Raw genomic sequence first — 23,097 nt, forward strand, 5'->3', positions numbered from 1 at the left:
CAAAGGATTCTATACATGTAAAATGCAACTTTTTCACTTGTCAGACTTTCCACTTGTCAGAGATGCTCTCGGTAGTCACCAAATTACAGTTTCCTATTTTTTTCCTCCCTCTTCCTGTTACCATTAGGCTAAATAAATCTAAACCATTTACTTCAATGAATATATTCTCTGTATTCTTGTTATTTTTCTATAAAGTATCAGGCCAAGAAGCCACGGGTGGGGGCCAAAAGGAGGTAAAATTCCTTTAGGCCTTCAATTGCATTTTCCTTAGGCCTAAATTCTCTTAGGCCTTCACATGAGCATAAGCGATACATTCATTTCTAAGGTAATCCTCTAGTGCCAAATTTATATTTGGTCATATCATTGCTATGTAGCAGGATGTAATAAAAAATTAAATTTCTACACAAAACCTTAGTCACTGATTCAAAGAACAGGTTAAGGTTTTTGTTTGTTTAATTTGTAATGTTTCCTTACGTTTCTATCTAAAATGCCAGTCACCTATTCAGAGACAGGCGTTTAACTTTTTTGTTTGTTTAATTAGACATGTTTCATTTGAATGTGTATCCCGGAATCCTCTCAGAAGTTAATCCAAAGTCTCCTCGGCCGAAGAGGAGGAAAAAGGACTCAGTGGGGTAGGATGCTAGAAAAGCATACGATTCAAATTCTCAACTCAAAAACTCCCTGACGGTAAGTGATAAAGAGAAGATGAGAACTAAGAAAAAGTCGCTTGGTCTGGTGGAAAAGCAAGCCCAGGACCCTTCAAGACAGGAATTTCAAGAGCGTGATAGTGGTGGACATTAGGTGGGGAGAAAGAGAAGGCAGGGAGTGCAGACGCTGTCTCAAGTAGCTTGGCAGTGACAGGAAGCAGAGAGAATACTTAGTTGTTGCCTAGACAATGCGATGAGACAAAGAATTTTTCTTCCCCAGGAAGGAGAAACTTAGGATATGTTTTTGAGAATTGGGAAATTTAACAATGGTAAGTAATACACTTCAAGACTCATTTTACTACTGGCGTGGTAAAAGAAGTTCTCAGACAAGAAGAAAAACTCAATTTAATATCCTGGATACTCTCCTAATTTCAAAATGTTTGCTTTGCTGGAATATTTAAATCTATGCAGATTAATGGCATTCTCTAATTAGTATTAAGTGCTAAAAAACTGCTGTGTGCTACACTGAGAATATTATATAGTGGGTAAGTAATCATAGCTCCTAGCCTTATATTAACATAAATCTTGCCTTCTTTGTTCCTAATATGAGGACATATTAGGGAAATAAAACTAATTTTTTCCAAATTAGCAACATATACCCATTTCAGCCTTACCTGTTGATCAAACATCCTATGTTCTCTCTGGCCTGATTCCAGATCCTCTTCTGAAAGTGACACCAACGAGTCACCCCTTTCCTCACCACTAAAAGGGTGTCTGAGCTCTTTGGTGTTCGAAGAGTTTACTTCCAGAGATGAGGATGACTTGTTTCCAATACCAGCTCCTCCTGTCAAGCCTTCTAGACTGAAACTGAACACAGAACCAAGAGTTAATTCATTCTATTTCTGAGTTTCAGAAAGGAAGGAGGATACAAAATCCCTTTAGCTGTATCTCCCCTGCTCATAACTATTTCTATGTCACCCAGCAAAACCATCTGCAAGGGCATGGCCATGAGCGCCACCTACCATTCTCCACAAATATCCTGGTATGCTGAGAAACACACTGCACTTAAGATTTTTTTTTAAAAAACCTCATTCAACTTACTCAAATGCTGAACCACTTAAGGTCATTTTCTCAGACATTTTTCAATATACCATATGGACAGGCCACATTAGCTTATTGATCTTTTATTCATGTGTGTTTTTTTCCCTTGATCTGATGTGATCAATCTTTGCCAGAATCTGAACTCTGCAAATGCCAAAGAATGAAATGGCACAGAGAAAATATGAGCATAAGTAACTTCCAGAAGGCAAAGAGGGAGACCTAGACTTGCCCTTGCATCCATCAAGTGGACCTTTATAACTTTACATTCAACTATAGTCTAGTTGACCTTTATAACTTCACAGGTATGCATCCACCCCCAGAAATCCCACATTACGTAGGAGCATTAATATCTGTGCACACCTGCCCGGACAACAACTGCTTTGACAGGTTTCCTGAGAATTGTTAGCTGCAGACAGGCACATGTGACATCTTAAAGGGCAAAAGCTGAAAAGCTACTGCATCTAAAAGAGGTTTAATTCCCCCCCCCCCTTAATACTGACAAAGGGGAAAAAAGCAAACTTAAGTTTTGGTATCTAAAATGGGATCCCTGGAATAGACTATGTGGTTTGTGGAATGAAAAGCATTTTTATGTAAGCAGGAGGCTATAGAGAGAGGTTGGCCATCTATCATCCTTGGGGTTGCTAGCCAGAATAATTCACATCCGGTTACAACTGGATCTCAGAATACAGCTGTAGCAGACCATGTCCTCAGTTACAAGCATCTGGAATTGTATTTGAAGGTATACTGAAGCTATTTAGTTATCTCTGCTCAAAGTTAATTGCTACAAAAAATTTATGTATGCCAGTCCAGAAGGGTTTCTATTCGCTCTTTTTCGCCATGAATTACTTATTATGAACTGAAACCGTATGCCTCTATTTTCTTGAGTGAGTAAATTAAACAATGGACTTTGTTTTTCTTATTTCAATATGACAATAGAAATCATGACTAACTACACATAAATGTCTCTGTAAAACTCATTTTCAATAGCAGGGATAAGAAGACAGACTAAGTGAAGAAATTTAGTTTTCTATTATGAATTATTTGTAAAGACTGGGAAAGCCAGATCTATGCTTACCACAAAATTTAAACCTGAAAATGTTTTAGTAATTAAATCTGGCTGCTTAGTTGAGAGAAGAATATCCAATGATGAGGAATCTGTGAGCTTGGAATCTAAACAGATTGGTTGGTGGTCTTTTGTCACTTTGTTATACAGCAACAACTAACACAACATTGCAAAGCAATTGTACTCCAATAAAGATGTTAAAAAAATAAAGAGATTGGTGGATTTAGAAGTGTAAAAAGATGAGTGCATCTTATTAGCTGCCTTATTTCTGTTATTTTTTTCCTCAGGATGTAGGAATTCCTAGGATCTGGGAATTAGGACAGATCAAAACAAACAGAAAAGTGATTTATCATACCACCGAGACAATTCTGTGCAGAAAACACCAAATCTATAGCCACTTGAGCCAAAAAGGATGCATCAGGGTATACCATCTAACTCCTAGGCTGTACCCCTTCAACTGGATCAGTGGTGCCCACAGCAGAGGCAGCAGAACACTGTGCTCACAGCCAAAGCAGGCTGCCATATGCATTCTAGCCACACAGAAGCCAGCTCCAAGCCAAAAGCTCAAGTGCCGTATTTTAGGATTCCCCCTTTGGTGGCTGGACACACAACAATACCATACCTTCTGTAATTAAAGTCAGCACTCAGGGCAGCAGAGTATTGCACACCAGAAGGACACCAGCTCATACTGGGGATGACATCAAAGGAAGAAACAGAAATGGAAGAAGAGGAAACAGGCATGGGATTATCGGGTTTAAAAAGAAAGGGCATGGTTAGAGACAAACGGATTTATCTGATTATCAAAAAATTAGGAATGTAACATTGATTTAGAACTTAGAAAATGGCTGGAACAAAAAACATAGAAACTTAAAATTGTTCTACTGATGTCCATCTACATAATGTGTTGGAAATGACTACGCGAATTCTTTACAGGATAACAAGTCCAATCTTGGAAAACCAAGAATTCCTCCTAGAGAACACTGAACAGAGAATCCACCCTACGTGTGGCTGCTTCTTTGTTCCAACCTCCACCACTGGGGACAATCTCTCTATACATGCCACCACTCCTACAACTCCCTTACCACAGTGTCTCTAATCCTTAACTGTAAGGAACGATGACAAACTGCACTAGGGTAGGCTCACTGAGTCATCAGTTTTTTTCATGTCTCCACTAAGGATCCATCTAAGCCAGACAATTTATATCTTTCATAACGATATCCAGTCAACACTCAGATTCACCTTCAAACCCTATGCACTAGGCTTGTATGCTAAAGATAAAGCATAGAACAACGATCCTGTTTCCTTGTATTTTTTTAATGATAACGAAGGGATTTCTTTCCTTAAAAAAGAAAAGGAATTTTATAGTACTGGGTGAGCAATGTGTCTCTTAATTTTAGGTTTGTATCCACTTTCCCACAAGATTTTAAAAAATCCACTTGATCATCTATTTCCTTGACTATCTCAGCACTGATATTTATTCTCAAGCAGCAAGAACAGAAAATCTGGGGTTGGAAATGCTAAGTAAACATAACCAGCCAAAAAATAACCAATTCAAAACATGAGATACTCTGTGAAAGGAGCTGCATCCATAGGAGAGGATTTCTGATTAACAAAAGCTATCATTTAAAAAATAACACTGCTACTACTTTGGCCTTAAGGTCCTCAGTGACATGCTTTGGTTTTAAGAAGGGGGATAACAGTAAAACCAATCAGCTTCCTGAAGCTTCAAATGGGAAGACCTACAGACACCAAAAAAACTCCACCTTGTCTTGAACACAGCTGATAACTCTGTTTTGTTGATAAGTGGGAGGTTTTTGACAAACGAAAAAAGACAAGGAAAATGGTGGGAGAATAAATATGAGCTACCTCTATGGATCCTCTAAAAGTAAATCTTTAAAATAATATCATTAAAAATAATTTAAATGGTAAAACATTTTAAATCAGATTAAATTAATAGTACAAAGCTCACAAGTGCAAAAGCAGATAGTGGAAATACACACCTGAGACATGTCTCTACTAGTCTGCTAAGCAAGACCAGACTGACTTATAATTTACTTGTGTGAGGGAAGCAGGACTTGATATAGTTTGCAGATACACATGAGATTCAGAAGTCCATTCTTTGAAAATTAATTTTGTATCTCTAAACTGTTAATAAAAGGTATATTATGCCTAAATAGCCAATTTATTAAAAACAGAATGTAGAAAAAATTAGTAACTGAATATATTTTGCCAATTTATCATTCATGAAAAATAAAATAATGTCTTTCTTCCTATAGATTTAAACTTCCCTTTACTCTCAGAAAACGACAATGATGTGAGAGACTGGGATGAAATTTAGGATGAAGAGAATGAAGAACAACAGGGAGACAGAAACCATGTCCGAAAAGCTTTTCTAAGGATTCAGGAAGGAAGCTGCAGATGGTCCTACAGTAGCAGAAAATTCCTTTCACAACTAAGAGTATTTTTGAGAGCATCATAATTTCCTCAATTCCTCAACTGGGGGGAGGTAACAATTCATGGTTCTTTAGCTTTGAGATTTAGTAGTTCCAGATTTAAAAAACAAGAACAAAAACAAGTATCCCGCTCCCCCCACCTTTTAATACTTGTTGGAACGCTTCAATTTTAGTAGCTAAGGCTTAATACAAAATTTAAAATTATAACCCATGTTCTTCCTACAGAAATATGACTAGGGATGAAACCGTCACTGGAGCTGCTGTGATGGCTGTATCTACATGCTAACCTGGACTGTATCCAGCAACCTGTCATCTTCCAGTGTCATCCAGTGCATGATTTTAATAAGTCCATACTGAAGAGTTTAAAAGAAAGTCAGACAAATATATCTCTAAAGGTTTTAGATACTTCTACTGAAAAAGGCACTTAACAACTTGTTCCCCTGGAGAAAAACTTAACCAGGTTCATGATTATCTAAGATTCATGAGAACATTTGTATTTGAGCTCAACTCTGTGCCTAAAATCTGGAATTAAAGGAAACACCTACTTGAAAAAGATGAAGCGGGAAAGAAAGACTGTTATTTGCCTGCTTCCCAACAAACAGCTTCAGCTAATAGTTAAAAATACCTTTACAAGTATCTCCTAATATGAGACACTAACAGTAATCAAACCATCGTTTTTAGACTTCTAAATTTTTTTCCAAACGAGAGAAGAAAAAGTCACAAATGACTTCTGTACGGTAAATATAAAACAAAACTCAGCATTGGAACAATTTAAAGCAAATCAGCACTTTCTGGCTAGAAATGACTTTTCAGCTTATAAATCACTATAATTTTTAGCTTCAAAATTTTATGTGACAAAAAATAATTAAGGAATTGAAAGACTGAGAGGGCCCCTGAGAAATCAGCTGATGCCTCTTACTTGCTTTAAGGAATGACCACATCAGCAGTGGAATGGAGAGCGCCAGGTGGCCTAGGAAGACAGGCTTTCATCACATTATTAAAGAACATGTTAAAAATATTTTAGGGCCTGTACATGAGCACACTCATGCTTCTGGTTCTTTCCCTTTTTTTGGAAAGAAAGAAAAAGTACTCCCCAGGGTCCATTACATAGGCACAACAGACACTTCTTTGAATTCTCCTGGATAAAGTTGGGGAGACCCTATTATCAAAATGATCTGAACACCAAAAAGCACAAGATGGAAAAAATATTTTTTAAATTGTTTTTCAAAAAATAAAAGTAGAATAGGAAAAAACTTCAAATTCGAGAAACCATTTCATATGGAATGGACATTAGCAATTAATAAGTACCTGTATTTTATTTGTCTGAAGCAGACATGACATTACTTAAAAATAGACTGTTTAATCATAGATGAAGCAGAATGAGATGCTTGTTAGTATAAGCTCAAAGGCAAACAGTTAGTCCAACAAGTTAGTGACATCAAGTTAGTGAACTCTGTACCTTCTCCTATGAATGGGAGGTCTCCTGACAACATCCCCAAGAACTCGCATTGAACTGAAAATGAATGGTGGAAGAGGTCAGTGTCGAGTTGAAATAAAGTGGATACAAACGCATGAAACATACAGACATCACACTGGGAAGAGACACAATGGCCAAAGAGAAATAGTTCAGGGAGTAAGGGAATGAAAGAATGTGGAATCAGGAAAACATCATGACCAAAAAGGCCTGATAATTTCTGAGAAGGGCTACTTTGCTCCCTCCTTGCTCTAAGGAGTTAATCAGGTGACCAAGAATGAGGTTTATTAAATTATAAAAGTAAAAGGATTTTTAAAAAAGGCCATTCAAAACTTTAAAAGGGTTTTCTTAAGACTCTACAATTCAGGTTACACTATATGCAGATAACACTATAAGAATTAGTCAAACTAATTAAAGTGAACCCTAACTCTCATTCCATTATCTCCAGAGGTATTGGCACAGTGGTGCTAAGCAATCCTTAATGATAAACTCCAACAGGAGGTTCCGTGGTATCACATAGGTTGAAAATATAAACAATTTAGGTGATATGGTTCTAATCTTAGCTCAGTCCTAAAATCATGTAATCTTGGGCAAAATCATTTAATCTGAGCTTCAATTTCCTCACTGGAGCTACATGACCCATGAAGTCACATCTAGCTCAGAAATCAAAGTCATAGCAAAGGGATCCATAGTGGTTTATAAAGGAAAAAAGATTATATATAAAATAAATCCTCATTTCTTAATGTTGTCATCATCTAAGACAAGTATATCCTGTCAAGAAGCTTCTCTTGCTTCAGGAAGGGAATTCTGGCTGTTGGGATCATTCCCCCAACCTTATTTTTTCTTGTGGTATGAATGCTTTAAAAAAAAAAAAAGTACAGCTTGAATAAAGCTGGGAAGGAAAGCTTTTAGAAACTGCTTTTTACATAATCTAGGATTTCAAATATATACAAAAACTGCCCATCAGATAAAGCAACCGCTTATTTTTAAGCTTAGCATTCTGAACTCCACCCCAGAATAATACGGAGTTCTAGAAAGAGCGCCTGACCAGGAAACTGGAAACCTGGATCCCACTGACCTTGGGTAAATGATATAAACTACCTGCAGAGTCTCATCTGCAAAAATGGGGTTAATCCCACCTGACTCATGAAGAGGTTGCAACATTACATGAGACAATGTGTTATTAAAAGAATCTGAAAAGGGTAGCAAGTCAGGAAGGTGTAAGATATGATGAAGGCAGGGACTCTGTTCACCTCTGGGTCTCCAGAACATAGAAATGCCTGACGTGCAGGCGGTGCTTAATATATGTTGGCCGAATAAAAGAATAAATGAGCGAGTGAATGTGATCAGATTACATGTACTTATAGCCATGAGCCAAAATATTAGGAGGTCAAGGAATTTTTAAAAAGCAAACAAACCAATAATTGCTGCCGGTGAACCGTTCTATCAATTGTTTTACAACTGTCAGCCTCCTCCCTTGGCTGCTTGTCCGCATTAAGAAAGCAGCTTTGGAGCAGGCACACCTTTGCACATACAGCAGGCCTCATGGCACTTGTTCTTTACACTCAAAGCCATCTGCTTAAATTCATCTAGGCAGCCAGTGGTCAGAAGCCAATCCAACTTTTCTTAGCGCCTGCTTCCAAACTGAAGGTATGAGACTGGGTGGCACTTACAAGAGAGCCCCAAGACTGAGTGATACATGGAAAAACACTAACAACTGAATGATTATTATGATTTCTTAACGATTAAACACTGGTAATTTAGACTTCATCAGCTCTCTGCACTAGAAACAGATGGCAATTTCTATGAAGCACTGTGAAGACTTAGATGTGTTGAGACTTTAAGAGTTCATGTTTATTTCTTAATTCAAAACTGACATGAAACTATTCCCCCCCAATTTTCTAATCTCTGAATTTCATGAACAAATCTGGCCTGAACAAATGCTACCATTTATTAAACACCCACGTGACTGACATATTTCACTTGTAATCTTTATTATTACAAATATTCAGAAAGGCAGGTGTTTTACAGATGAGAAAGTTAAAGCTCAGAAGGGTCAAGTAACTTGCCAAGGTTTTCCACATAGAAAGTTATAGAGCTAGAGTTTAAACACAGATTTTCCTGATTCCAAAGCCTATATTCTTTCTTCTATACCATGGTGTCTCCTAAAATCTTTTACTAATAATAACACCAAATCAAAAGCAAGCAGACACTGAGAGACTAGACAAACAGCCTTCCATCTCACCTCCGGTGGTTCATTTCTGCGTCACTGGCTGCGTTCTTCCCAGGACCCCAGCTGTGCCTCCGGAAAGGGGACAGAGAGCGCATAGAGCTCCTCAGGACAGAGCAGTTCGCAGGCACTTCAGTGATGCTGTCCATCTCCTCCTCTTCCATCTCACCTGAGCCAGCAGGCTCACTCTCACTCTCTCGACCCTCAGCTCCCACCCCATGGTTGTAGAAACCATCAAGACATTGCTGGTCTCTGGACCTGTTCAAATTTGAAATCTGGGGGAGGGACACATCACTGCCATGAGAAGAATGTCGATCCAAGGATGCTGTGTCATCGGTGGAGGAACTGGATCCAGTGATATCACAGGCCAACTGTTCTTCCTCAGGCTGTAATGGAGAGAAAGCACGTACGGTTGGAAATGGCAGGACCAAGCAGACAGCTCTCTGTTATTCCCTTTACAGTGGGTAGGACAGGCAAGATCACAGTTGGCTTCAAACAGATTTCTTTCTTAAAGCATGATCACAGATGGATTCAAACAGCCTCCAGTAAAGGTAGGGTCGAGGTCTATGCTCTTTTTACCCTTTTACTAGAGGTGCTAGATGAGAAGTACATCGTTTTCCCTTTTTTACAGAGGAACAGATCTAATTCAAGTCAGTTTTTTTCAGTCAATACCATCAACTGAAATGAAGGGAAACTATGTCTCTGAGGTTTCTGCTTATGAAAACTCTAAATTCATACCATATAAAGTTTAGGTTTTCTTTGTTTTGTTTTTTTTACAAGCCTTAACTAAAAACAAGGTAGTGTGCTTGGCTACAACAGTGATATACTGAAGTTTATATTCCATAAGCAAGTCTAATTGTTTTCAGTAGCATTTTGAAAAATGCAGAATAGCTTATTATCCCACCTAAAGTCTGCCACAAATGCCCAAATTCTGGCCACAAACACCTAAATGCAAGAAATCTATCCCCTTTTTTCCTTTAACTGAGTACTGGCTGAGTTTTATCAAGCCAACTGTACATAAAATAATCAGTCCTGGCAATGCAGCCTTTGATAAAGTGATGATGCTGTTTCCCTGGCCAACTTCTAGAGCCTAACAGGAATTGTGCCATTTTGATCCCAGTGGCCTGACATTCTCCACGTGCTGAAAGACACCAGAACACATAATTTGATGGGTGAGGGAAAGGTAAGCATCATGGCATTCAAAAAATAAATGTATCCAAAAGATAAGTAAAGTGTCTAAAAAGATACATGCTCACATTCTGAGTTACAGATGTTGGCACTGTACTATCTTAATACCCTTATTTTGCATTCTTATGGGATAGGGAACAAGGAATAGAGAAAGATATTCTGTGATTTTTTTTTTTCCGCTTCACAGTATTTCCCTAATCAGTCAGTCTACTCAGTTTTAATTAGGAGTAAAGAAACTTACAGCTCTTCAAGAAAGATTTTAAAAATTATGGAAACTAATGAGTCCTGTTAGCTTTGAAACAGAAAACAACTCCCATACTAAAGGGAGTGCCACTTTAAAGGCTTAACATAACACTTCAAAAGCACTGTATCTTCTGTACACTGTACCTTCTTTATACCGCTGGGGCTGGATCTCACCAGCTCATATGAGCTTTTTTTTCCACCCTGTAGAATCCCGTTTCCTACGTTAATTGCTCTTTAAACGATGAGTGAGGGAAAGATGCGAGGGGACCACTGGACAGTCAGAAATCTGAGGCCCAGACTGTCTCATGGGTTCCCCCACCCCTCCAAGTACAAGAGAAGCAAGATTTGAATGGAGGTTGATTTCAACTTTTAAACTGCCCTGTTCTGTTATCTTAAAAAAAAGAAAACCAACCCTGTAAGGATAAGATCACCTTAAAAAACAAACAAACAAAAAAAACCACCCTGTAAGGATAAGATCTCAAAGTCAATATCAGAAAAGTCCTCAGTGTTCCCTTCACTGGGCCACACTGTAAAATAAAACTATATGCTTTACCAAGTAGATTCTAAAACAGGGCAGGTCTTGTTTTAAAATAAAATTATCGATGACCCCTTTTAAGTTAGTGAGGATTGACCTGGGCATCCTAAAGTTTCTATTCCTGGGGCCACTCTCCACAGAAAGGGAGACTATAAATGGTCATGAATACCAACTTTAGAAGACACTTTTAGGATGTCTTAGCTTTTTCACTGTACTGTGTTGAATAGTGTCCTCCTCAAGTTCACATCCTTTTCGGAATGTGACCTTATTTGGTTGAGTCTTTGCAAATGTTATTCGTTAAGATGAGGTCATACTACACTAGGGTAGTTCCTGAATCCAAAAGCAGTAGTGTCCTTATAAGAAGAGACAGCAGCCCCTCTGATACATTGCTTTTAGGACCTCCTGCCTCCAAAACTATGAAAGAATAAATTTATGTTGTTTCAAGCCACCAAATTTGTGGTAATTGGTTACAGCGGTCCTGGGAAACTAAAGCTGCCTAAATGTCTAATTCTCAAAACAATACCAAGGGACAAGCAGAATGGGCATCAAAAAAGCAAAATGTGTGATGAGCCTGTTTTAAAACACACAAGCAAGGCTTCAAAAGATATGAAAGCTTTTGAGTTGAAGTTTCCATTTATCACACATTCTTCATATAAGTTAGCTCTTCCCAGTGTGAAAATGACTTGCAGATGGTAGAATAGGTTTCTCTGTAAAAAGGAGAAATCTGCCTAGCATACAGCCTCAACATAGCCTTGTTCCTTGTGTGTGCTATGGCATTTCTTGGTGTGTGCTTTTAACTCTGAGTTTTTAAAAAACAAAAAACACAAAATAAAAGACCTGGGAGTTTTTTCATAGTAACACGTGATTTCTTTAGTTTTGCATTCCTGATCCTGATTTAAGAATCAGGTTCACACAGTATAATATTCTTACACTCAAGTATTTTTGTGAGCTAGCAGTTATTATCTGAAAAGGGAAAAACAGGACAAATACAGAAATTAAGACTGAGCTCATTTATTAAGTACTGAGGCAAATGGTTTTAACTTTAGACTGAATCTAAAGAAGGCTCTAAACTACTTTTCTCCAAGTTTTTCTTAGCATTCTCAAAAGAATTTCCCAACTTCATCACATCTTTACACTACCTTTGCAGACTAGAAAGTAGTCAGTGGTGTAATGAGAAATCAAACCCAGAGTATGGTCGTAGCCTTTCTACAGCTAGGTATGTGTCTATGGATAAGTCACATGATGATCTTTAGATCTAAAGGTTAGAAATTAATATAAGGTCTGTTGAAAAGTATTGTCCATTTAAATCATGGATAACAGAGGAAAGAAGGAAAGCAGGTTTTTAAAACTTTTGAACTATTTTGCAATGTTCCCTTTCCAGTCCCTGAATTTGTTAGTGCTAAAGTTTCTAGAGATGTCTGCCAAATAACAGATGTGAGAACTACTACTTCCACCATTTTCCTCCCTCCTCAAAAAAGTACCAGATTGGGGGGATGCTGTTTTTTCATTTATATATATTAGAAACGGAGAAAAATTATGGCTTCTGACACAGACAGAATGTTCCATGCCTAATAGTTGAAGCTCCTCTTAAGAGTTTTTGAGTTGTCAGTCTTTCTTCAGAGAGGTCTTTTCTCTTAAAATGTCTGCTAATTAAACGACTTTCAAGACTTAGGAAATTATTCCTGATTGTCTGGAGGAATGGTGCCATGGGATCAATTAAACTAACACATTTTTTAAAACTTAGATTTGAATCCATGTAAATCAAATGTACTAGTTAAACTGATCCCATGCTGCCATTCCTCCAGACAATCAAGAATAATATCCCAAGTCTTATATATATATATATATATATATACATGTAATATAAATATATATTTATATGAATACTTACGCATTTATATATAAATATATATAAGAATGAAATATATGTACATATATATTTTCATTCTTATAAACAAACAGCCAAAACAATTGTGATGAGTATTAAGACTGGGTTAGGGCAGAGAAGTAGAAGAGATGTTAAAAGGTGGAAACAGGAGAGAAGGGGTGGTTGGGAGTCACGTATGTATGCTAGGGAAACTAAGACCAAGTCTACCTGAGACTGACACACAAATCCTTCCTCTCTTGAGTATTCATAATTGGGTTTCCCTCCTGCATATAGGAGGACGGGAACACACACAAAAAACTATCATCTCTACCATCAGCTTCTCTCTCCTTGGGGTTTATAAAATTTTGAAAATCTGCAAATGGTTATCAGGCTAGAAAAACCCAATAGGCCTCAGAGAGAATGCCCTCTGAGCACTACAAAGGTGTGAGAGCGGCTGGTCTTTCCAACACTAGCCTTAAACAGACAGTTCTGGCTTCAGGGGCAGGGGCTGAGTCCAACAGAGTGACCCAAGGGTACTTGGGTTTTGCTTAATTTAAGGCCAAATAAACTAGAGAGAATGAAATTACAAAATAATTACATAAACAAAAGTTAATGTAAAAGTCCAAAACAAATGATGATTTTTATATAAAGCTTGAGAGAATCTATTACTTAAATATATGTGCAGTATAACTATTACATAAATTTGAATAATAATTATTTACTGGATACTCACCATGTGTGGGGCTCTATACTAAGTGATTTCGATGTATGATTTCTTTTAATCCTCACAACTATTTCCTTTAGTAGCTATTCTTATTCCCATTTTATAGATGAGAAAACTGAAGCTCAGTGAGGTTACATAATAAACTCAAGTTTCTAATTTAACTGATCTGGAGTAAGGGCCAGACTTTTTTTCTTTGTCTTTGTTTTTTTCCCTTCTTCTTCTTCTTCAAGCTCTCCAGGTGATTCTAGGTACAGCTAGGATTCAATCCTATTGCTAAAAACTACAGAGCTGTTACCGCAGCTGGGGGCAGACAAATCAATAACAAGATAGGACACAGGTAGCAATACTATAAAAATGTGATAAGTTACACTTCATCAAAAATTTAAAAATTCAGTTCATCAAGACAGCATTATCAAAGTGAACAGGTAGCCACAGAGTGGAAGAAAATATTTTCAAAATGTAAATCTAACAAAGGACTGGTATCCAGGATACATATATAGAATTTCTACTTCTCAACAACAAAAAGATAAACGATCTAATTTTTTTAATGGGCAAAAGAGATGAACAGACATTCCATAAAGGAAGATACACATAAGTGGCCAATAAACACATGAAAATGTGTTTAACATAATCATTAGGTATCAAGGAAAAGCAAATCAGAAACACAGTGAGCTACCACTACATGCACACCAGAAATGCTACAGTCAAAGCAAAACAAAACAATTATACATGTTGCTAAGGACGTGGTGCCACTATAATTCTCATTCTTGCTGTTGAGAATAAAAAATGGTACAACCACTTTGGAAAAGGGTCTGGCAATTTCTTATAAAACTAAACCTACACTTACGATATGATCCAGAAATTCCACTCCTGGGTATTCATCTAAGAGGAATGATAATATTTATATTTCATTTATATGAAGTTCTGAAATAGGAAAAATTAACCTGTGGTAGAAAAAAATTAGAACGGTTGCTGCCTCTAGTGGGTTAGAGAGGAGACAGACTGGGAAGGGGCATGAGAAAACTTTCCAAAGTGATATATCCTTATGGGCATTTAGGTTACAAAGATGGGTGAATGCATTAATCAAAGGTCACTGAGGTAGAGCTGTTATGGAAAACAGTATGGAGGTTCCTCAAAAAATTAAAGGCAGGACTAACTGCCATATATGATCCAGCAATCCCACATCTGGGTATATATCCAAAGGAAATAAAGTCACTGTCTTGAAGAGATATGTGCACTCCCATGTTCAAAGCAGCATTATTGACAGTAGCCAACATATGGAAATATCCTAAGTATCCAACGACAGATGAATGGATATAGAATTATTCAGCCTTGAAAAAGAAGGAAATCCTGCCATTTGCGATAACATGGATGCATCTTGAGGGCATCGTGCTAAGTGAAATAAGCCAGACACAGAAAGACAAATACTGCACGATCTCACTTAAATGTGAAATCTAAAAACGTCAAACTCATAGTAACAGGGAGTATAATGGTGGTTACCAGGGGCTGGAGGGGTGGGGGGAATGGGAAGATGTTAGTCAAAGGGAACATACTTTCAGTTATGAGATGAGTAAGTTCTGGAGACCTAATATACACTATGGTCACTATAGTTAATAATAAGGTACTGTATCCTTGAAATCTGCCAAGAAAGTAAATCTCAAGTGTTTTCTCCACACACATAAAAAGTAACTACGTGAGGTGACAGATATGTTAGTTAGCCTGATTGTGGTAATCACTTCACAATGTATGTATGTAATATGTATGTAAGTATCATATATATGTGTGTTTATTTATATATATATATAAACAACATGTCATACACCTCAAATATATATGATTTTTATTTGTCGATTGTAACTCAATAAAGTTGGGGGGGAAGTCACTGAATGGTACTCTTGAGACTGCATACTTCATTGTATGTAAATTTTATAAAAAAACAAAAAACAACAACCCTATAAACAAATACTGAATTCTAAGTATTTAGGGGTGAAGTGTATTGATATCTGTAAGTTATTTTGAAGCGCATCAAAGAAATTAGATGAACTGGTAGGTGGAAGAATGAGAGACAGATGCATAACTATGTAACAAAGCAAATGTAATAAAAAGTTAATTGCAGAATTTAGGTGGTGGATGTTCACTGCACGATTCTTCTAACTTTTCTGTTTCAGAATTTTTAAAATAAAATGTTGGCGAAAAAAATGCCTGACTGGCTTTCTTAACCAGTGTCACACCATATAGGTATGATATAGATATGTATATAGAGAGGTGTAAACATTATATACACTTATATACATAGAAATATAGAAATAGCTATGCAGTTTATATCTTATTACTACACCTGAAGGAATCATGCTTAATATTGCCAAAATACTAGTCCTTTAATTTTCATTCACTTACTCGTCAAATACTTATAAATTATTATCTATTATATTATACACAGGACACTCTGCCATGTGCCTTGAAAATAAAAGCTCATATTTTAAAATCCTAATGTATGCCAATCACTTAATCCATTTATGTACAATACTTTATTTAAGTATCTGATAGCAAGCATCAGCCCTGCTTCACAGTTCTGAAATTACAATAATTTCAATACTTATTCATAAGTGATTATAGTTTTTCTAATTTGGATTCTGTAAACATATTTACTTTAAAAGTTTAAAATAAAAGGTAAATTTTTGGCTTGGTGTTTAAGTACTTGAGAGCAAACTACAGCAATATAAAATAAAGGCTTTTCCTTTAAGGGTTAGCATCTTAGGGGAGTTACTTTGATTTTCTTAATTGTGGATATGTCTTATAACTTGGAGGAAAAAACAAGGTGTAAGGGCTTTACTTTATCTCTGGGAAAAGAGGCAGCAACTATCAGTATTTTCTGTGGCTTTCAATTATCCTTTTGGATAACAGAGTGGCCCAGATCGTGTATTTTATGATCACACTTTTCTTTCTTAGCTAGTGCCAGAAAGCATCCTAGGATTTCTTCTCACGTTAAAAACAAAATTTAAATTTTATGCTGTTGATCTATGGAAAAAAAGAACTTAGAAACGAGCAAATATCCATAAGAATAAACATGAAGCTCGCAACACTCACCAAAGAGTCATACTTGCCAGGAGGCAGGCATACTGAGTGGAAACATAAGATTAAGTGGAAAGTTCTGACAAACATCGCAGGCTAATGTTAAAGAGACCTCTGTTAAGGCCAGAGTCACACAAGTGGCTGCAGGAAGTGACCTAATGCACCACTCATGGTTCGCAGAAAAGGATGTTGCAATGCCTTGCCTACAGATTATTTTTTAGAGAAGGGAGAGTGGGAGGGCTGGAGCCTGAGAAGAAGCTCTGGGACAGTCTGATGTTTCACAGTACATGTTGTGTGGATGACCACAGAGGAAGGCTTTTAAGGAAGTAGCTGATGGCCTGTCTGCCACTGCCATGCTTCTATATAAAGCACTGGTTATTAAAGCAGGTGTCTGGAGGTTGAGAGCAAAATAACAGAAAATGAACAGATTTCAGAGTTAGGGCTACGTACAAATCTCAATTTTGTTACTTACCAGCTGAGTAATTTTGAGTAAACTTCTTTACCAATCAGAGCATCTATTTCCTCAGGAGTATAATGAAGATAAAACCACCCACCTTGCAGGGTTGCTGGGAGCATGAAATGTGACCACATACTTTAAAAATTCTGTTCAGTGCCTAGTATAAAGTAAGCATCTTGTACACATGAGTCTGTCTGTCTCCTTTTCCCGTCACATGTAAACCCTGGGTTTTATGAATGCTAGAGAAAACATTATTGCAAAACCTCTCTGTCACTAACAACAGTGGTAGAGCGGAGACACTAAGAGGAAGGACCCTCCAAATCTCACCCCAGGCCATCAGACATTCTTCTGTCAGCATGAAGAGGTGAAAGTGCATTCGCCATTTCTCGACTTCCTGAGGCACCCCAGTATGAAATGTTGGTCAAAGTTTATTCAGGGTATGCTTCAACCTTTAAAAATTGTATCTGTCCAGTCATCCTGAAAAAACTGCCAAATCTAGCACTGGCCATTTGTATGAACAATCTCCTAAGTGCTTTTGGCAGTTCGAATAATTAGGTAAAATGTAGTAAATTCTAATTCCCCTTAGCTAGGAAAATCATTCAATTTAATAACCAGAAATAACTATCATTCTGCAGAGATGGTAACGCCCAGGGCAAGCTGTCACGCACCTAGGAGGTTCAAGCAATTATTTCTTAATGGAGACTTTGCAATTTGTTAAAAATTTCTTAGTAAGAAAATTTTCACACATATATAAATGTTTAACAAATCCTCATGTATCCATGACCCAGCTTCAGTGATTACTGATGACTATTTTAAAGCTGGAACTTAGAGAGATTATCTAATTTATTTATCTTGGACAAAAGCAATACATTTTTAAAGACATGCACCTTCGGAATGGTATTCCCCTTGAGGGGAGGTGGACACTTGAGGAGTCCTTACAATGAAAACCTCAAAATCACAGTGGAAATTACCTAAATTCTGTTGGTTAAAAAAAAAAAAAAAAAAAAAGATCATATTGGTGTCCCTCTCCCTAAATAACTTCGGAGAAGGACAGATCCTCCAAGTTGTGTGGACTTTTTACTTTACAGAATCCCTTCTATGACTAACAATGCCATGAGTCTTTCCAAGGCCCTCTGGAAGACAATGACCACAAGGAAAAGGAACGAGGAAAAGGGTGAGGGGAGGCCAAGTGGGCATACGAGAGCCGCTGAGCAAAAATGAAGGGAAAGTGAAAGTAAATGCACAGAGGCTTAAATACATTCCAGACCAGACTCCCAGAACGGTAAGCCTTCTTCTAGTGTAACTTTTAAACCCAGCATCATCACGCTGCCTTGGAGAACCTAAGCAGCCACTAACCCCAACTGCTCTCATCACTTCTCCAAAGTCATCGTGAACCCTCACAAAGGCGTCTGCACAGCTGCCATGTTTCTGCCCCCTCAACCACCCTCTATTATAAAGACAAGCACTTGTGGCATATAACTGAGTACCATTTGCTGATCCTGCTGTGGGAAAGGCCTCTATTCTTCTTAGGAGACAAAACCAACCTTGCTGCAACCAGATACAAACATAAGCAAAAGAATGCAACAACCCCCCCCCCCCAACACACACACACACACTCTCTCAGAGCTTCAAATTATATGAAAACACGAGGTGATTCATGTGGATGGGCTTGGCTTTTCACTAGTGAGAAAGCTTGGATTCCTGAGCAGAGCTCTAGAAACTTCCAATTAAGCAGGCTCCATGAGGACGGGTGACATCACCAAGCTCAGCAGCGAGCTTCAGGCCTAAACACATCAATCAGAAGGCTCTGTGGTTAGTTTATACACATGACGTCATACAGTCTGAGCTGTGGTTCCTTCCTGCCCCCTGAGAAGTATTCACTGTCATCTGATTTAATTCACAATAAAGGAACTTCCATTTCTTTAGGCTTCAATGTGAGCTTCAAAACCTGTACGTAACCAGCCATGATTCTACAGAAAATAAAGTGGCCAAGGCCTCTTTCTAAGGCCTGGCAACCTGGAGCTTCATTCTCTGAAAGTGGGCATTTACACTTCTCTAAGACCTGAAGAGAAGCCCTGTAAGGCTAGTAGGAGTCACATCTTACTAGCAGGAGTCACACACTGAGTACAACAGTACCTTGGAGAAGATAATGCTGTCCACTTCTTCACTGGGTGAGTGAAAGAGGTCAGAATCACTTCCAGATTCTCTTTTAAGGACACCTTGTTTTGAGGCACACTCTCTGCCCAATCCAACATCCAGGAAGTTATCACATTCTGAAAAACAAAATTTATTCAACCACTGCTTTAAAAAAAAAAATCAGTTTCTTTTCATTCCAGCCTTTTAAATCAACCAGCTGATGAATCTCCCTCCCTCCTCATACTAAGAAGCTGTAAAGGACACAGTCGAATTAGTAGCTTTCAATTCTCAGTTGATACAGTTACTACAGGACAACCATGAGTTTGTCATGTAAACCACAGGTACAGAAAGATAAAACGATGATTTAGAACCATAATTCCACCTATGTATTTAAATAATGATCTTTTCCTCCTGGTAGTTATAGAATTTATTTCTTTTGCTACCAGAATCAGAAGTTCCTTATTAGGAAACTATGTGATAGGATTTGTGGGCAATTTCTGTTTTTGAGACTTAAGTTCTTTCTGGAAACTTGTTACTTTATCAAAATACCGAGATAAAAGACAAAGGGGGAGCATAACTAATAAAACATACCTGTGTATTAAACTCACGGGTTCTATTAAGCAATAACAGAAATATAACTATTTAAATTCTCCTACCTTTAATAGATCTGACATTGGATGAATAATGTGATGAAGAAAAATATATAATCTAGAATCTGTTTTCAGTTCAACAACTAGGATGTGGACTCTGGTGAACCAGACAGAGAGGGCCTTGATAGAAATATTACATTGGTACATCTAGGGATTCTAAAGATTTGTATGCTTAAATTAGCAAAGTATTTAACCCACTCTCTTCTTTAACTCTGTAAACAAAAAGGACATGTGACCTGATAACAACAGAGATAAAAATATCTCTGTGTACATGGTGAAACCAAGTTAGACATCAACCTCCTTCAAGAAGTTTTGAAGAATGAAGCGTTTCCATTCTAGTTAGCATTAAGCATGATTTGGAAAAACAAACGTATGTTTATCAAACCTGCAGGTGACACTAAGTGATGAGGGAGAGAGTAGATAACCTGGCTACCTAGCAGTTCATGAGAACTCTACCTGGAGGTTTTGCTTGAAAGCAAATTCAAGAGGAGTTCACAATACAAGGTTATGGCAAAACAAACAAATACTAATGGTTTTAGGCTCTATTAATAGACAATGCACCCAAATCCAAAATGGGGACAGTCTGGCCAGTATGTGCCACCAACACTGCACCTATACGGTTGTGTTTGTTCCTAAATATTGATAAATTAAATTAAAACACTGATAAACAAAAATGCATGCATGGTAATGAGGTCACCATGAGTGGAAACACCTGGGATACATTCAGGTTGCAGAGGAGCTTGAAGAAAATGTGTCTGAGGATGGCTGCAGATTTGCCCTGTGCCATTCAGGAGGGAGAACAAAGCCTGCCAAGTGGAAGCCAGAGCTTCACTATAACGGGGCTTCGGGCCATAGGCTGGCAGCCTTATAAAGTCATGAGGCTCGTTCACCAGAAGGGCTGGAGCAAAGGCTGAGTGACCGTGGCAAGACATTTTGAAAAAGCTGTCTGCGCAGAAGTGGAAGTGGAGACTGAACTAGACGACCCCTAATGTGTCTTTTAATTCTTATAGTCTATGCTTAGACAATAAGTGTGTGTGTGTGTTGTGTGTGTGTGTGTGTGTGTGTACAGGTCTGTGTTCAGAGATAATGAGAAGAGGAAGTTTTTCTTATCTAAATTAACTAATAACTGATCATCAATCAATAAATAATTTGCCCTGCATTAGCCAGGAATCTTAGAGGAAGGGTCAAAGAGGCGCTGCACTGATACAGGTCATGAATCACTTGTCAATAAAATTACCTTTTCTATTAGTTAGGCATTTGACTAGGTACTGGGAATTATCCAAATAAAAAGAGATGCCTGATGTTTGTGTCTATGTGGAGGGGGGGAGTAGTTTACAATTTTGTAGTAGAAATGAATATATTAAGAGGTAATTTCAACACAGAAGTACAGAAAGGATGCCATAGGAATAAAGGCACGGCCCGCAGATTAATCTGAAAATGTTTCAGTTAAAGAAAAAATTACCTTGGTCCATTTCAGTCTTGGTCCAAACTATTTCTGAGTGTGTTAGTTAATGGGAATAGCCTTGCCTTTTGAAGACTGGAAATCATGGGGATTCTGGAGTTCTGGTCCCTTTTTTCCCACATCCCAGAGTATGTACTAACTTAGGCGGAGCTGGTGGCTGTGATTTTTCTACTTGTTCCCCCCACACCTTTTCCCCACTTGGAAAAATCAAAAACTCCACTCCATGGATGAGGGGAAAATAGGGGGACTGGCCAAGGAAAGAAAGGGCTGCCGCAGCAACTATGCTAAGGTGCTAGCTGTCCAGCTGGCAGTCAAACAGACCACGTCCCAATTCCAGACCTGGAAAACAGAGCAGCTTAAGACATTCTAATGGAAAATCCACGGGGAAGATCCGGACTCAGCCTTGGTAGGAATACCTCACCCAGAAAATAAATCCAAGCCAGCACTACAAGGGACCACAAACCAAGTCTGGGATGAGAATCTGCTGCTGTGATACAATGTTGGTTGGTGAGCTGGGGCGGAGGGAAGACTATGAAAACGAGGAACAAGGGAGAGAAAAGGACCTTAAGCCATTATGAAACCCCACAAATGGAAGTGGGGGGACCCTAAGGCAGAGCTAATCTATACCCCATTTCACATGTGTTGACAAGTTTTCAAAATGGATAAAATCTTTCCTTTCTTCTTACATGCCCCACTTCCTAAGGAATAAAGTGGAGCAGCAAACAAAGGTATAAACAGGAATGAATGATCATTGGTTTCAGAGTGAGGTTGATGTGGCTCAAATCTGGATCCGAATACTTATAGCAAAAAGATCCCAGGCAAGAAGGAATTTGACCCTCTAAGTCTCCATTTCCATACCAATGAAATGGGATGATTTGTACCTCCCTAACATAGTTGTAGGGATGGTGAGAAATAATTTATATGTATAGTAACCAGAACTCCGCCCCTGAGTACACAGCAGGCATGCGATAAACATGCCTAATGGAGCTAAGGCTTCATTAACCTGTAATGTGTGATTTGACAAGTATCCAGTAAGGACATTACACCTTGAGGTGGGCCAACCCCATTTTATGACCCATATATGAATCTGTCTATAACTTTTGTGTCCGGAGCCACTAGCTTTTTAAAAGCTAACAAAATGTGCACTTTTAAAGTGCTATCTAGTCTTTGAGGTTTCAATTATACATATGTAAACAAATTATAGTTGGGGAAGGGTAGGAAAACTTACCAGCAGCCCACTCACTGGGCTTTGCTGAACCATGTTAATCATAACACATCTGTATTTATTCCTATTTAAATAGGTTTGCATTTATCCTGGATTGAAGAGTATACAAAGTGATTTTAAATGTTACTACCTTATTTAGTCTAACACTATTGCTCTCTTGAGCTGTGTTTAAAAGTAAAAGAAAGAAACCTACATGACTGAAAGTACCTAGAATTCACAAAACAATATGCTTAAAATAAAAATCTCAGGTCTGAAGTTCAGAAGCATAATCCAGATCTTGGGTTTTGATAAACTGAAGTTTAAAAAGAATCACTCTAAAAAAACCAAAGTCTTTTGGGGGCTGGGGTATGGAGAAGGTCAAGATTATGCCCTGGGGAAAATGCTCAGGGGTTCAAAATACATTTCCTTAAATGAGTAAAATAAACTGCAGCATGTGAAGAAACTTCCTGTGAATATTCAAATTATGAGGCAACCTCTACATAGCAGACAATTTCACTGCCTGAGTGGTTGAGAGTAATTACACTTTTAGAAAAAGCCCCAAACAGCTTAAAGAACCAAAACACAGTAAGT

General features: G+C 37.9%; 1 protein-coding gene across 9 annotated transcripts in view; it reads right to left on the minus strand.

The window, feature by feature from the left end:
* Positions 1–23,097, minus strand: part of AKAP13 (A-kinase anchoring protein 13) — a 337,951-nt gene that overhangs the window by 65,944 nt on the left and 248,910 nt on the right. For 6 of the 9 annotated variants that reach the window (XM_060005469.1, XM_060005468.1, XM_060005467.1 and 3 more), the window contains 5 exons: positions 19,191–19,327; positions 8,984–9,354; positions 6,724–6,777; positions 3,434–3,499; positions 1,322–1,514 (listed from right to left, as the gene is read on the minus strand). In XM_060005469.1, the coding sequence (XP_059861452.1) occupies positions 1,322–1,514; positions 3,434–3,499; positions 6,724–6,777; positions 8,984–9,354; positions 19,191–19,327 (821 nt within the window). The remainder of the gene's footprint in view (positions 1–1,321; positions 1,515–3,433; positions 3,500–6,723; positions 6,778–8,983; positions 9,355–19,190; positions 19,328–23,097) is intronic. The other 3 variants (XM_060005473.1, XM_060005472.1, XM_060005471.1) reach the window with 2 other exon arrangements.

The sequence above is a fragment of the Delphinus delphis genome, chromosome 2 (genome assembly GCF_949987515.2).
Source record: "Delphinus delphis chromosome 2, mDelDel1.2, whole genome shotgun sequence".
Classification (NCBI taxonomy): Eukaryota; Metazoa; Chordata; class Mammalia; order Artiodactyla; family Delphinidae; genus Delphinus; species Delphinus delphis.